Below are 15,650 nucleotides of genomic sequence, written 5' to 3'. Positions count from 1 at the left end.
AATCATTTGTAATTGCCATGAGTAGTAGGAGACGTTATTCCATTTTTGTGTGCAGTGCTTTATTAATCGGGCGGGGCCTGGGACCGATTCATAATCTGTGTCAGATTTTTTTGTTTTGTCGGTAAATCGATCCAGACCCACGCGGCCCAGCCGGCTCTTCTGTAACAGTCACGCAAGATTTAATATTTAATAGCAATCAGCCGATCACTCGCGTTTAACGCATGAACACTCTGCTCTCTGAAATGTATAATTTTGTTCCATTCCATATTTTACAAGAAGAGAGGGTTGAATATAATCACATAGCGAAAACAAAGACCGCTTGGACATGTCCAAGCTATTTAAAACTACCACTACGTCAGACCCATGTCACGCGATCTCTCGCTTGTAGCTATAAATAATCATTCACCTATTTTCTGTTTGAATACTCTACGCTCTGTTTGTGTGAAATATTTATTGTTGTGTTACTGAAGCGTTTGGCTCGGAGCGAGTACAATCGTACAATTTACCCGGAACGTGTTAAATATTGCAAAACGACGACTTATTTTCTGGATATCCCAATTTTTGTTTTGAGTTTACGGTATTTTGAGAATCGAAACGTAAGTTGCAAGCTCAGCAAGAATGTGTCAAAGCACGGGATACAAGTCATCGCGCCAGGGGAATTACCAAAAGCTTGTCGAAAGACGCTCAACGGAGAAACACAATGGGATGGCCTTAGTCTACTCTTTATTTTGACGTGATTTGGCTTTCTTTTACTGGTTTGGGTTTATTTTATTGAACATTCGGAACAAAATAAATATTTGCATGCGTAGGCAGGCATTTTTCCGGCTAGGCATGTGGTTTTAAAAAGCAAAAGATGATGCGGTAAAGGAAATTCATGTCACGTTCACTCCGTGACTAACGCAAACACGACTTGTGTGTTTCTCAAGTGACTGCTTTTCTAAAGATTTTACTGTGCGGCGCCGTGCCTTTAAGCCAAAGCACTGAAAGAGGTCAGGTGGTCAAACATTACCCGCACGATTATAAACTGCTTGCAGTTCTTGTTTACGGATTAGAAGAAAAGAACTCAAAATCAGAAGTTATCTTTGCCGTTTGCCGTCTGCCGTTAACGTCATGCTTAACCTCTCTATTATCAAGAAAAGAGAAACAAGAGTTCATTTCAAGGGCCATAAAAATTCAACGGAATTTTCCAGTTTTGAATAGTTTTTTGATTAATGGCCCACTGCCCTGGTAAAAGTTAGGTTATATCGCAGAAGTGGCAGAGGAAGAAGGCGAAGGAGAGGGAGAAGACGTTGTTCCGCACACAATACGATTCATTCAGCATGCACGAACAAATTAGAATATCCGCCAAGATGTAATTCGGTTCACTACTTTAAGTCCAGCTCATTATTATGAAAGTGATATAATGAAGAGCTTATTGAGTAAGCTAGGTCGGGCATTCTTGGTCATTTTGCAAGATTTTGAGCTGGAAAAAATGTTTCCTTTCCCGCCCTCCAAGTCAGTCAGTAAGCTCATATTAATCGCGATTTTACATTTAAACACCTGACTTGACGAGGATTATACCTTCGATAGAACATCTGGTGATTCACATCACAAGTTGCTACATCGTAAGTGAAACAATAATACTTTATTATTGTCGGGGGATCAGTTGCTTTGCTTCTGGTTCAGCTTAACGGAATTTGTGTTTCAAAGTCTAAGAAAAATAATAAAAGGGTTTGAGCATAAGATGGGTAGAGCTTGTTTTTCATAACACCGCAACAAAATACGAATTGAACTACATAATTATCATTATATTAATGTTATTTATAATATTATTTAGCTCCATGTCCCGATCCCGGAGTGCCAGGCAATGGAAGCAGAATCAGGAATGACTTTAGACATGGTAAATCAGTAACCTTTAAGTGCGAAGATGACTTTGAGCTGAAAGGAATGGCAACCATCCGCTGTGACTATGGAACATGGTCAGACGACATACCCCAGTGCAAAGGTACTAAATGGCACATAATTACAAATTTTGGTAGCTAAAAATCGCCCATTTGATAGTATTTAACGAAAATGATATGGCTGCAAATCGAAACTTTAGTTAATTTTTAGGTCAATGTTTGGGCATAGTTTGGGATTGTAACAAACGAGAAAGTGTTAACCGTGCGGCTACACGCTAGCTATAATTGCTACATGCACAGTTCACTTTGTTTCCCACCCATTCATAGTTATACTCACTGGTCATTTTCTCAATACCTATCAAGAGAGACTATCACGAGGCCGTACTGGTAGAATATCGACACTTGGTATTAACAGTACTGATAGGGCCCAGCGAGGTTGATCCGGATTAAGACCGAGGGCTAATATTTTCCCAGGACGGGGGTCTTGGCTCAGTTGTTCATGGTTTGGTGGGACAGGCAGTTTGTGAAGAAGGTTGAGGAAAATGGGCTTAGGTTACGGGTGTACAAGAGGTATGTTCATGACATTAATGTCATTATGAACACTCCCAGCTCTGGCCTCAGGTTTGTTGATGGTAAAGTTATCCCGGATGAGCGGGTTGCTGAATTAGAAAAAGACGTGGAAGCGGATAGAAGATGCATGTTCCTGGTCCAGTCAATTGGAAACAGCATTCATTCGTCTATCAAGCTTGAAGTCGATTACCCTTCACAGCACAGAGATGGAAAACTTCCCATACTTGACTTAAAGGTCTGGGTGGAGAAAAAGAACAGGGAAGTAGAGGGTGAACAAGGGCGACCGGTCAGTGTGGTGTTGCACGAGTTTCCTCCAGATCCGTGATTAATGCAAGATCAGCTTTACCATGGAACTGCAAGAGAACAATACTAACGCAAGAAGTGTTGAGAATATTTCTCAACTGCAGTAGAGAGCTCCCTTGGGAAACTGTTGTTGCCCATGCCAACCACATGATGTTGCGACTCCAGTACTCCGGCTATAATAGGCAGTTTAAGATACGCTACGGCGAGGTGCTACTACGGCTACCGTAACCGAAAAGGTCTGGGGAGAGTACGTCTCGGCAGTCCGCCAAATTTAGTGTAAAAGCAAGGCGAAATACAAAGAAACATAGACTAAGGAGTTGAAAATCTCTTTTATTTAGTTTTCCACAGCCGAATGGCTTCGCTCAAAAATTATATAGTTGTTGTTTGCTTTGCTAGGGCTACCAGAATAGTTCTGAGCGAGAGATTCTTTCTACAGTACTAACAGTTACCGTAGCAATACACAACAACACAACAACAATTAAAATCGATGAAATGTTTAATTTTAAAAATACGAATATCGCAAAGAATACCGAGTTATGAACTGAAATATACCAGTACTCACCGAAGCAAAATAGTAGCGGATACTTATACAGCTATAGTACATCTTCACTAAACTGTGAAGGCAAAAAAATCGCACGCACAACACGAGTACTTTTCTTATCCATACCGACACTTGCACCGAACGAATTCGTCAAATTCAGGATAAGACTTTTTAAGCTTATGAGCGACAAACGCGACAATTGTTCGACTACAATTAAGTTCAAAGGATACAGTATTCGTTGGAACTCTTAAAATGCTGAGAAACTCGTCGAAAAAGGACAGAGAAGCGAATAAAATCCGACGTACTACCACTACGGCAAAACCTCCTGACTCGCGTAGTCAGATTTCACTCTACGGCTGGACGTGACTGACTGACATGCGCAGTATCTTATATTTGGAAAAAATTACTTCCGGCAGCCGTAGTAGCGCCTCGCCGTAGCGTATCTTAAACTGCCTAATCAGAGGTTTCGTACGGAAGTTGTAAGATCAGCGTTGACTGCCTACAACCGCCTGATAGAACTGGATGCAAGTGGTGAGACGCCGTTGTACAGGCCAAGAGAGTGGAGAAAGTTGGATCAAGCACGAGAGAAACGGAGAAAGCGTGAGATTTGGTTCAAGGAAGGAGGGTTTGACACAGTGATTTTCGTGCCAGCAACACCAGGCTCCCAGCTTAAACACCGGTACATGAGAGAGATCAAGAGACGGTGGTTTAAAGTCAAAGTTGTTGAGCAGTCAGGTACAACGCTCAAGAGCATGTTACAGAAGTCGGACCCGTTTAAAGCGAAGCGTTGCACCAGAGTCGATTGTCTGGTCTGCCGAACTGACGGAAAGGGATCTTGCCGCAGTACAGGGGTAACTTACGAGCTATCTTGTGTGTCAGGCTTGCTGTAACAAGTACATCGGAGAGACGTCACAAAGTGCTTACACTCGCGAGAGAGAACATCAAAATGCTTTGGAACGGCGGGAGGAATGTTCTGTGATGTGGAGGCATATTTGTGACAGGCATGAAGGGAACGTTCCAAACTTCGTTATGAATGTAACGGGAACATTTCGTGACGACGCTATGCTGAGGCAGGTCACAGAGTCGGTTATGATTAACAAAACTGACGAGAGGAAGCTTATTAACTCAAAAAATGAGTGGAATTATGTCCGTATCCCAAGGACTGTTATCACGCTGTAGCGAACTGAAAAACTCTTGTTTCCTAGTCTTTGTCACAAATAATAAGGACCTGGTATCGAGTAGTTATTTTTCGTGTGTTGCTACATGACGTATGTTTATATTCAAATTTTGTATAGCGATCAACTGACGAGGTATTAGACGAAACCGGTTTTAAAAATCGCATATGTAATTTAGTGTGTAGAAAGTAAATGCAAATTAGGTTTCTCCAAATCAAGATGATGGTGTTTGGTTAATAGTTCTAATATTTATGTATCCTGTTCCACCTAGATTAGATACCATGTATATAAACAAGTACGTATGGGTTGCTTTGGCAAATCTCTGTTTGCTGGGATAATAAAAGACAAGACAAGCATTTGCAGATTTTTGCCGTTTATTTTTTTTTATATCAAGGATAGAAAGCTTAAAATATGGAAACCAGCAAAGGTGAGGGAGACTGATCCGCCAACCAAAATCAACAATGACAGAACAGAGGGAGCGGAGGGAGGGGAAAATTTACTTCACTTGTTAAGAGCCATTGGCGAAAGAGCGATGTAACCGCGCCTTTAGATGCCATGCATTTAAACAAGTATGTATGTGTTGCTTTGGCAAAGCTCTGTTTGCTGGGTTAATAAAAAAAAAGACTACCATATGGCAGATTTTGGCAACGGGTGTGGCCGTTTATTGTTTTAAAACAAGGATAGAAAGCTTAAAATATGGAAAGCTTAAAGTATTATCCCAGCAAAGGTGAGGGAGAACCTGCCACAGCCCACCATGAGGTACAAGTACAGTGAGCAAGACGCCTCGCCACCAAAAACCGACTAGGATGTTCTAGTGACGATTATTTAAGTTAAGCATCTGATGGTCGATTGAGGAGAATTAAATCTTTTAGCCAACGCAATTTCAAAACTAGTCGAGGGAACTGAGCTATCTAGGACAATCATTTGTCAGTCATAATTATGGCGACCGCCAACGAACTACGAAAAACAAACAAATAAAATGGATCGACGTACGTGTAAGTGCTCCACGGCAGCAAAAAGCGTAAACCGTTGTTTGAGGATTAAATCTCAGAGTTCGCATTTCACTCTTGCCGTCTACATGATCGATGGAAACTTTCCTACACTAATTTACTTTTGAGTCTATTGAAATGAAAGTTACTGGAACAGCTAATTCTCCTTGATCGATACTCGACTAGTTTGCTTTCATTTATTATCTAATTCGTTGTTGGTGGCGAGGCTTCTTCGCTTGGTGGCGAGGCGTCTTTGCTTGGTGACGAGATTGTTGGTCGCGAGTCTCCCTGGTGGCGAGGCGACCGGATACCATACTGAAGAAAATACAGTAAACACCCGCGTGTAAGATCCTAGTGGTTTAAGAACCTGCTGGCAGAAATTTGCCATTTTAATACCCCAAAATATAAGAACCTGTTTAGCCAAGCAAATTTCAGCAGGTTCTTATATGTGGGTTATAGAAATTTTTTATGAACATTTTAAACAGAGCATCCCAAACTGTATTTACAAATAAAGAAAAGACAGATTCACATAGACTTTAATTGTCTTCTTTGGACCTTGCATGAGGCTTGAAGCAATACTGTTATGAATAAATGCTGCATAATGAAGGACCAAACCCCTTTTTTTTTCTTCTCGTACAATCAAAAACTATGGCTCCTTCTTAGAAATTAAGAACCTTATTAAGAACCTACTTAGCCTAAATCACCAATAACTACCCCCAAATACAAGAACCTATTTTGCCAAACTTAGAAAATTGTAGGTTTTTACACGCGGGTGTTTACTGTATTGCGCTCACAAAAATGCAGTCTGGTTTTAGACATGACAGCTGTCTTATTAGTATCATAAATACAATGAAGGTCAGGATAAAAATTATTTCAGCAGCCAAATTAATGTGTTTTGACACCATCCACAGGTAAAGCAAACATGTTACTTTGAATTCACCACATCTTTTTGGACAGATGGTCATGGCATTTATACTTTATTTATCCTTACCAATTTTTTTGATTTTGTGCGAAAACAAAAACATTGCGCAAATTTTAAACACGCGAAAATTAATACCATATTACATATCGATACAATGAAAATTTTAAATGTTTGGAACTGCAGCTATCTACCTTTGAAAGTATTTTTCCGTCTTGTTTTTGACTAGCACCCTTCCTTTTGTTACTGTTTCGAGCTTGTAAATTGGTCAAAACCTCTCAAATACAGTCACCAAAATTTCCGTTTGTCGGGCTACATTGAGCCAGACCTTTGTGTATTTCCAGTGCGTTCCTTAGTCTTTGACGAATTATCCATAAAACACTGACAAAATCGCAAAATTTACACTTTTTCTCTATTTTTTTTTTTTGCAGTCGCGAAAATAAATATACTCGCGAAATCTGGCTCTCGAATGTTCGCGAAATTAAGAACGCGCAAAAATTAGTAAAAATAAGGTATGGTATATTTAGCCGATGTTTTTTTTTCTCGTGGGCTTGCTTTTGCGTTGTGGTCTTCCATGTTAATTACATTTCGGCACTAGTAGGACCACAGAGTAAAGCCTTGAAATGTCGGTACACACTGTAAGAAACGTATGCCGCGAGCACTCTTAAAGGATCCTGTATGGGGTGTCTACTATTCTTTGAAAAAAAAACTTTCATTTGCTTAAAAAGTCTACAATATACCATGTCGTTTATCAAAAGTCATTTCGTTATATTATCTAGATAAGAATAAACCTTTTATGTTATGTTCTTAGCCTTTACTTGAGACTACAAAACAGATATATATTGAACCCACTCCATCCGTGAATGAGTTTTACAAGCAGTTATTAAACCCACTAACAAAACTATTATCTCACCAAGTAAGTGCTGCATTAACATGAAACAAAAGTCTAGACCTTAACCGTTCTCTCTCTCTCTTGTGGCAGGTGACCACAGCTCGACCCTGTCGCCTACGACCAAACCAAGTACAGTCTACAGCACTACCATGGTAACAACAAGTGCAGTGTTGGGATTGGCTGCAAGCTTTGGCGCCACTTTGCTGGTTTTTGCCTTGCCCATGCTTGTGTGAATAAACCTGCATAGCGAGCACCTTATCACGGATTTGTGTTGCTAATCACATAAAGGGCTTTGTCACAATCGAACGTGTCTTTTTTAATGCATTTCTGTTTTGACTTCTTTTAATTTTTTTCGTTGTTGTTTTTGTTAAGCTGGTAGAGGCTTGGTTTGTTGTTTTGTATAAGACGTTATCCGCGATTCGTTTTGCTCGGTTACTACTTGCAGCGAGGGAGAAATGTGCAATGTGGCAATGACCACAGCTCGACCATGTCGCCTACGACCAAACCAAGTACAGTCTACAGCACTACCATGGTAACAACAAGTGCAGTGTTGGGATTGGCTGCAAGCTTTGGCGCCACTTTGCTGGTTTTTGCCTTGCCCATGCTTGTGTGAATAAACCTGCATAGCGAGCACCTTATCACGGATTTGTGTTGCTAATCACATAAAGGGCTTTGTCACAATCGAACGTGTCTTGCTTAATGCATTTCTGTTTTTACTTCTTTTAATTTTTTTTCGTTGTTGTTTTTGTTAAGCTGGTAGAGGCTTGGTTTGTTGTTTTGTATAAGACGTTATCCGCGATTCGTTTTGCTCGATTACTACTTGCTGTGAGGGAGACATGTGCAATGTGGCAATGACCACAGCTCGACCATGTCGCCTACGACCAAACCAAGTACAGTCTACAGCACTACCATGGAAACAACAAGTGCAGTGTTGGGATTGGCTGCAAGCTTTGGCGCTACTTTGCTGGTTTTTGCCTTGACCATGTTTGTGTGAATAAACCTGCATAGCGAGCACCTTATCGCGGATTTGTGTTGCTAATCACATAAAGGGCCTTGTCACAATCGAACGTGTCTTTTTTAATGCATTTCTGTTTTTACTTCGTTTAATTTTTTTCGTTGTTGTTTTTGTTAAGCTGGTAGTGGCTTGGTTTGTTGTTTTGTATAAGACGTTATCCGCGATTTGTTTTCAATAAAAATCGATCACTTTTTGTGGTAACTGAATGGTTCTTAAGTGACAAAAGGGGGTTGCGGGCAAAGGATTCCCAGTCCCTCCCATTACCCGTCCTCCAATTGTTCGTTGCGCTGTGCGTGTGTGCGCGTGTGTGTTTGTATGCGGTAAGAGGCGACTTTATTTGGGTTGTTAATAAATAACAGCTCCTCGCCTTTCTTTTTTCTTATATTTAGAGCTTATATTTTGATGGAGTGCTCCTCTCCTCCGTCCCCACAAGTTCCCTTAACTCAGCAATACATATACAATAGACCTTTTTAGCTAGCTGGTCACGTGGTTTGAAATGGGTAAACAGAACATTCAAGATGGCGGATTCGGTTGTTGTGTTCGAGTCGCACTGGCCAAAATACTTGAAAACGTCCATAAAATATCTTCAATTACTATTGCAAAGCAATCTAACAGGCTGTAGAGAAAAGGAGACTGCGAAAGAAAGGATATAAATGCTTTACAGAAAATTACATACACAATGTTTTTGTGAAAGAAGACAATCATGGATCGTGTTTCGTAAAGGTCTGCTGTTTCCGGAGCCAAAAGAAAACCCGAGATTCCCTCTCAATTAATTTTAAATTGAAAAGTGGCAAGATAAGAGGAACTGTTACAGAAGCAAAATGTTCTTAATTTTGTTAAGCTGGGTAAGTTCTCACAACCACGCGCGCTAGACAAGAGAATATATGATGATACAAGATACTCTGTCTCAGTTGTGCAATGAGAAGATTATGAGTGGTGCTTTCAATTGTATATCTTATCCAAAAATTAAGTTACTTGCTTGAACCTACCTTGCTAACTAGTAACTGCCTTGTATTTCATGCCTGGAATAATAAACTGGCTACAGAAAAACCTGTTTGTTTTATGTGGTCTATTCATCTGTATTGCTAACTTTTACTATCATTTGGTGGTGAAAGTCTTTTAATTTGTATACTCTCTTCTTGTAGGAGTGGAGGGCACTTCAATCATGTTTTGGGCCTTTTGTATTTGCTGAACCACTGGAGTTTTTTTAAGGATCAGGTACATTCCAGTAAATAAAACCTGCACTAGTGTTCCTCACGAATGGCATAAACGAAGAGGGGATAGCATTAACCCAGAGCTAGCCATGAAATCTGTATTACGAAAAGCTTCCTCTGACATGGCTGACACATTTAAATTACATACGGTCACTTGCAAACTTTGTGATGCCTGAGGAAAGTACCATACTGCCTAAATTAACATGACATGACAACAACAACAACAACCATTTTATTTTTCCAAAATAAACAGAAATAATTAAAACATAAAATAAATTTACTAAAATAGGCAAAAAACTACACAGAATAGAAATACACTAATCAAGCTGAGTAGTTACAAGGTTGTACATGACAGTCAGGCAGATCCCCCCCCCAAAAAAAAAAAAAACAACAACAACAACAACAACAATAGTTTTGTTCCTCAAAAGACGGAACAATGAGACAAATTTTTACTTGTAAATTTTTACTTGTACCTGAACAGCTGTTACACTCATCAGTTAAAATGGGATTCATGAGGTTTGAAAGTAAGCAACAAACTGTCCAGACTTGATTGATGGTACCCAATGAACTTATTGGTAGTACAAGTCGGGTATTTTAATAGTTTTAAAAAACTAAAGAAATGTCTCACTTTCTTATGACCTCCTTTGCATTAAACTATGTTTTTTTTTTTTTCAGGAAGGGAGGGACGTTCAGTTGAATTTCTACTTTCTTTACGATACTGTCACCAGCATTAAGCTTGGATACTTCTTTATTTCCTGAAAGTACCTCAAGAAATCCACTCCTTGTGAGAATTTGTTTATCAGATATTTAAACTCTGGGTTTGTACGGGTCCTGGAAGACAACTGGTACTGGAATGTTTTGAAAATCTGTTAAACTCAAGTAACAACTGAATTCTTAGAACTTGCATCATAAGAAATGTATGGTAGACAGTAGGGAAAAATAATATTGAGATCTTGGGATTGAAAGGGTTAATGTGAACTTTGTTTGTGAAAAAGGTTATGAACCCTGTAAATCTATGTTCAGCTGTAAACGAACATAATACCTCCCTTTAAATCAACTCCCACAAGAGATTTCAAAGTATTCAGTGATGGATTTGTAATTTGAGTAACTTTGTGATTAAAGTATACAAGTGAATGGGCACTGGATTTTATTTTAGTGCAATCTATGATTATAATATTATAATACCGGTACAAAGAAAACACTTTTAGAAAATCTGTGCTCGCAGATTTTCTTGAGTAGCTCTCGAAAAGCAGTTAGATCGAATTAGCCTTCACCATCTGAAGCCGTTTCAGTTAGCTTTACGTCAAGGACAGCATTTAGCTCTTCTATCTGTTTTTTCTGGAAGCGACCGCTCAGGAGCTATTTTCGTCCAGCTGCAAACTGATGGGCAAGCGAAATGCTCCAAACAAACTTTGGTATAAGCTAATACTTTGAAATCGTTCTTAGGATCTCTTCTAGGCATTAAAGCGACAATGTAACAAGCTTGAGTAAATGAATGTTTCAAGATTCTCCGATTGTTGTTCGAAGGCCACACGAACGTTTCCGATCATTTTTCAAAATGACTGAAACGAAGTTTACCGAAAACTTCCAAGGGAGTTTCGAAAATGTTTGAACTCACTTACGAGACAGAGTATCTTGACGAAACCAATTTTAAGTTACGATATTCCATCTTGTCCCCAGGCCTTACCCATGTGTGCGTACGTCGCACATGTACGGGCGCGGGCTACCACCAACATTTTCGGCTAGATCGGTCTAACATTTTCGCTTTTAGTAATGGATACTCTGCTCGCGCGCCTTAGGTGCGCAACACGATTAGTCTAGCCAAACACTGGCTTGTGCGCTGGTACACGCTTGGGGCCTGACACGCAAGAATGGCTCGTTTCCGGATTTTGGCTGGTAACGCTTCAGTTCTTAAAAAAATGCAAGCCTGTTTGCATGTTACGATGTGAGACCATTTTACAATTTTATCTCAAATGAAATTAATTCTGTGCTTTGAGTACATTAAAATTATTTTAGCAATAAACCGCACTTCCTAGGGCTTTACTGGCGTAATAAAACCACGCGGGATGCTGGGAGAACACGAAAAAAGCTTGTAAATTGCTTTTATGCTATTATTGAAAAACTATGGGAAACGTTCCTCAAAGAAAAAGGAACCTGCTTAATTTTGTATAGGTGCTGCTTCTTATGCTGCTGATGCTGGAATGTCTGATGCAGAGATTAGGGCTTTAGGGCATTGGCAGTCCAATACATTCCAGAAATATATAAGAATCCCTTCATGATTATTGTAATGATTTAATGTATATTGAATGATTCATATATGAACTGCGGATGTATATGAAAGTGATAAATGATCGTCGCAGTGAATTTCCAAAATTCAGGGCTACAACGGGATTCGAACCCGTGACCTCCGCGATACCGGTGCGATGCTGTACCAACTGAGCTATTGAAGCCACACATTGGGAGCGAGGTCAATTGTGAGTTCATATTTTCCCGCGAGAGGAGTGAAATGATGTAATGTATATGAAATGATTCATATATGAACTGCGGATGTATATGAAAGTGATAAATGATCGTCAAAATAATTCAAGTAAGCTTTGATCGCGACCAATTGGATGCAGATTTCATCCCTTTCACAAAGTTATTGTAACATATTTACAGGAGGTTACAGCCACTTAAGTGAAGCGAAAACTGTCAAAAAGAGATTGCGTTACCCTCGCGTGATTATCATTTGTATTTCTGTAGCTACGTAATCGAAAGCGCGTGATCGCTTGATTGAAATCTGACCTCGCAAAATCACTTCACACATGTTTTTGTCGGAGAGAAGAGTTGAAGTATTGTAAGAAATTCTCGTTCGGAAAGTCTTGGAATTGAGTCTGAAGAGTCATCGAATTAAAGAGTCTAAAGAGTATTTGAAGACCTTGTTTTCATTCTTCACAAAAACTTAGTTAACAGGTAGTGACAGATCAGCTATAAACACCCACACCTCCAAACTTGGATTTACGCTCTACTCCATCATAATTTTATGCCACTAGCCGTGAGTCACGTCCAGTCAGATTTCCGTTTACAGTCAACTCTCTCTCTCTCAACGGACACCTCTATAAGACGGACATTTCTTTTAGACGGACACCTGGTGTTAGTCCCATCCCTGCCGCTTTTCAGTCTTTTTACTGTAACTTTTAAGTAACTTTTAACTTTTAAGAGTTGGAGCCTGAAGGTTTCCGTTTTAGAGAGACTGTATTGCAAATGTCTGTCAAATCTCAAGTTGAAGAAAAGTTGCCCTAAGGCCGATTCACACGGTACGATTTTGTCGCATGCGACATGCTTACGACAGGCCGAAGACACGAAATGTGTCATGTAAATCAAACCTACAACTCGCTTACAGCTGTCGTGTACGTCACAAAAAAATGTCGTGACAAAAGTTTACTCAGTAGGAGGAGGGTGAAAATGACGTTGGATTAAAATAGCGGACTCAAGAAGTTGACCAAAATGTCCGTAAATCCAATAGACACAAGGTTTCTTTGTTTCATGAAGAGCGGAGTAAGGAGGTCTTGTTCAATTGTAAACACAAAGACTATATCTCCGGTTTTTCTCTTCGCTAAGAGTCTCAAGAAATTAAAGCCCTCGCTATGATTTCCTTTTAAGCCATTCTCTTCTCCACACTGCATTAAAGTTTCTTTCTTCTTTCTTTCCTTTATCTTCATTAAAGATTACAGAAGCAAAGACTGTAGCCGAGTGATTCTTGCATGTAATAAACGGAAATGTAGTGCGGGTGTGACTGGTACTGAGTCATGTCGTGGGCCTGTCGTAAGCCTGTCACATGCAATAGAGTCGTACCGTGTAAATCGATCCTTACGTTGCGTTACAGGTTATGTTATTTTCATGGTCTGTACCTTCAACGACTATACCTCTCGACACACCAGCGGGTTTTTTTGTCAATAATCATAGAAAATATCAACTCTATGATACGATAAACTGAGAGTGGCTGTCTCATTTCAAATACGACAGGTGATATTTATGAAAGCGAACAATACATAATCTGTTGAAAAACGTTGAATGTGCTGGCATTCGTTTTGGCTGTGAGTGACCATTTGCTGTAAAGCCTTACATCACTGGTACATTTATATATATGGCCGCGTTTAAATTTCTTGTTTAAAAGCATTGTTTTTTTTACTTAATATGACATTTTCTCCGCGATAAGGTTAGCTAGCGGTCTTTCTGCGGGATGAGACTCTATTGTACAAAAAACACCACCATGGATTTGTTATCTGCCTTTATTCACGGAAGACTGTTTCTTTATAGCTTTCATTTGATCCTTGAGGATAAAAATTAAGATACATTAGTTTAAATTGTGAGTAAAGATAAGAAATCAATTCCTTATTCTAAGTTATAGATTTGGTGGATACATTTAATGGAACATCCCTTAGAAGCACGAACATCATATCCCTGCATGGTTATATTCATGCCGTCTGGGCATGAATATAACAATGTATCACTTCTTGTCTTGGGCGGCTTTTTAACCTTGAGAAATGTTTACCCAATATATGCATTGTTTATATGTATTGTGCAATACAAACACAGTGAACAGAATGTTAAAGAGCTGAATGTTAAAGGTTGAATTGTTTTTTCCTGAAGGAGTATTTTGCTTAACTCGTGGATGTGAAATGAGAATGTGACTGAATTTCAGCTTTGAATCATCTTCTAATATCATTAAAGTAAAATGCTAGTAAGAGAACTTATGGCTAGAGTAAATTCTGTTCACTTCGAAAAGAAAACATTTACCATATCAAAAACCACGTGGTGTCCTTCTTTACTGACCTTGGTAAAAACATCGACAGACACGTTCGAACACTTCTCCTATGAAAATAATCAACTACCATTTTCTTATAAATAGATTTATGAAACTCGCAAAAGTTGCCAATTTTGTTGTAGCATAAAGTAGGACATATTTTGAAACTTATTAACCAAAATAGTTTACTTGCTGTTATCCTAGAATGCAATAGAAAATTATTCATGTTGTAATAAAGGGTTCTATCATATCACTGTTGGTTATCTTTTTGTATTGTTTGTGTGTGTTGTTTTGAAGACTCAGGAAACATCGGGAAAGGCGCAGGTTCAACCAGGTTTTAGGACAGCTCTTAATTTTGTTATTAAAGCTATTTTCGGCTAGAAACAATGACACGTAAACGATAACCGGTACTTACAAGACAATTCAAAACAAACATTAGAAGATCACACGGTGATGTCCCTTCAGCGGATAGATAATAACAGGCAGCGTTTATTATATAGCTAGGGCTTGTTAAGATGTAAGAGGTGCTTGGCTAATAACCGGGGTCATATTTTACGAAATACCAAAGGGCTTTTTGAGCGCACTGGCTAGTAAAACGCGGGAAACAGCGCGGCAAAGATAAACACATAATCAGTTTGTTATTAACTATCACTAGCTCGGAACCGGATTGGAACAATATCGCCCTCGGTCTTTCTTTTACGAGCCCCGCTTCGCACGGATCGCATCAAATTGACCTCCGGCGAAATTCTCCCAACACGGCCTTTGCGCTTGAAACAGACGGTAAACACCTTGTTGTTATCTTTCATTAAATGAATGGGAAGGACATAAAAATTCTGGCTAGGTATTGACATTATTCAATTTTGTTTTACTACTCTTGTAATAATTTCGGTTTCTTGATAAGCTTAACTTCCTTGACTTATTTGTCTTATTCCCTCCCGGGATTCCTCCCCCCCCCCCACCCCCCTTCCACACCCGATAGAGAAAAGGCCCGGCAAAAAATACCATGATATTCTCAAACGTTGGCGAGGAAATCCCAGAAAACCAAATATTTAAACAGACAATTCAACAATTTTATGTTGCGACTTGTTTGTTATCGAACCTATCTTGCTGAAGTCTATGCCGAAACTTGCGCACCTTTTACGTCTGTTATTAATAACGCCCCCTCACGTTTGTAGCTGATATAAAGGGAAGCAAAACTTTCTCGGCAGTGTTAATTTCTAAGAAGCCGTACTCACTTCAAAATATCAAGCCATGGTGTTTTCAGTGAGGGAAGCCGTGCTGTTCCTGATGTGCTTATGCTTGATGCATGAAGGGGCGAAAGGTATGCACACTGTCCTGTTTACCGCTTTCTTTTATGACCACAGTA

The 15,650-nt window shown here is 39.5% G+C and overlaps 3 protein-coding genes and 1 pseudogene across 14 annotated transcripts in view; all 4 read left to right on the top strand.

Annotated features, from left to right (window-relative positions):
* Positions 1-7,869, top strand: part of LOC144664669 (CUB and sushi domain-containing protein 3-like) — a 39,143-nt gene extending 31,274 nt beyond the window's left edge. For all 3 annotated transcript variants that reach the window (XM_078525848.1, XM_078525849.1, XM_078525847.1), the window contains exons 12-13: positions 1,817-1,984; positions 7,360-7,869. In XM_078525848.1, coding sequence (XP_078381974.1) covers positions 1,817-1,984; positions 7,360-7,502 — 311 coding nt within the window. In that variant the 3' untranslated portion in view covers positions 7,503-7,869. The remainder of the gene's footprint in view (positions 1-1,816; positions 1,985-7,359) is intronic.
* The window catches only part of LOC144664619 (uncharacterized), a 140,554-nt gene that overhangs the window by 52,820 nt on the left and 72,084 nt on the right, over positions 1-15,650 (top strand). The gene's annotated exons all lie outside the window — the stretch shown is intronic.
* The window catches only part of LOC144666689 (uncharacterized), an 88,959-nt pseudogene that overhangs the window by 38,525 nt on the left and 34,784 nt on the right, over positions 1-15,650 (top strand). The window lies entirely within an intron of this gene.
* The window catches only part of LOC144664633 (uncharacterized), a 30,037-nt gene continuing 29,895 nt past the window's right edge, over positions 15,509-15,650 (top strand). For both annotated transcript variants that reach the window (XM_078525791.1, XM_078525790.1), the window contains exon 1: positions 15,509-15,605. In XM_078525791.1, coding sequence (XP_078381917.1) covers positions 15,536-15,605 — 70 coding nt within the window. In that variant the 5' untranslated portion in view covers positions 15,509-15,535. The remainder of the gene's footprint in view (positions 15,606-15,650) is intronic.

The sequence above is a fragment of the Oculina patagonica genome, chromosome 9 (assembly GCF_052425735.1).
Source record: "Oculina patagonica isolate OP01 chromosome 9, crgOcupat, whole genome shotgun sequence".
Lineage (NCBI taxonomy): Eukaryota > Metazoa > Cnidaria > Anthozoa > Scleractinia > Oculinidae > Oculina > Oculina patagonica.
This window is presented reverse-complemented; position numbering and strand designations above follow the sequence as displayed.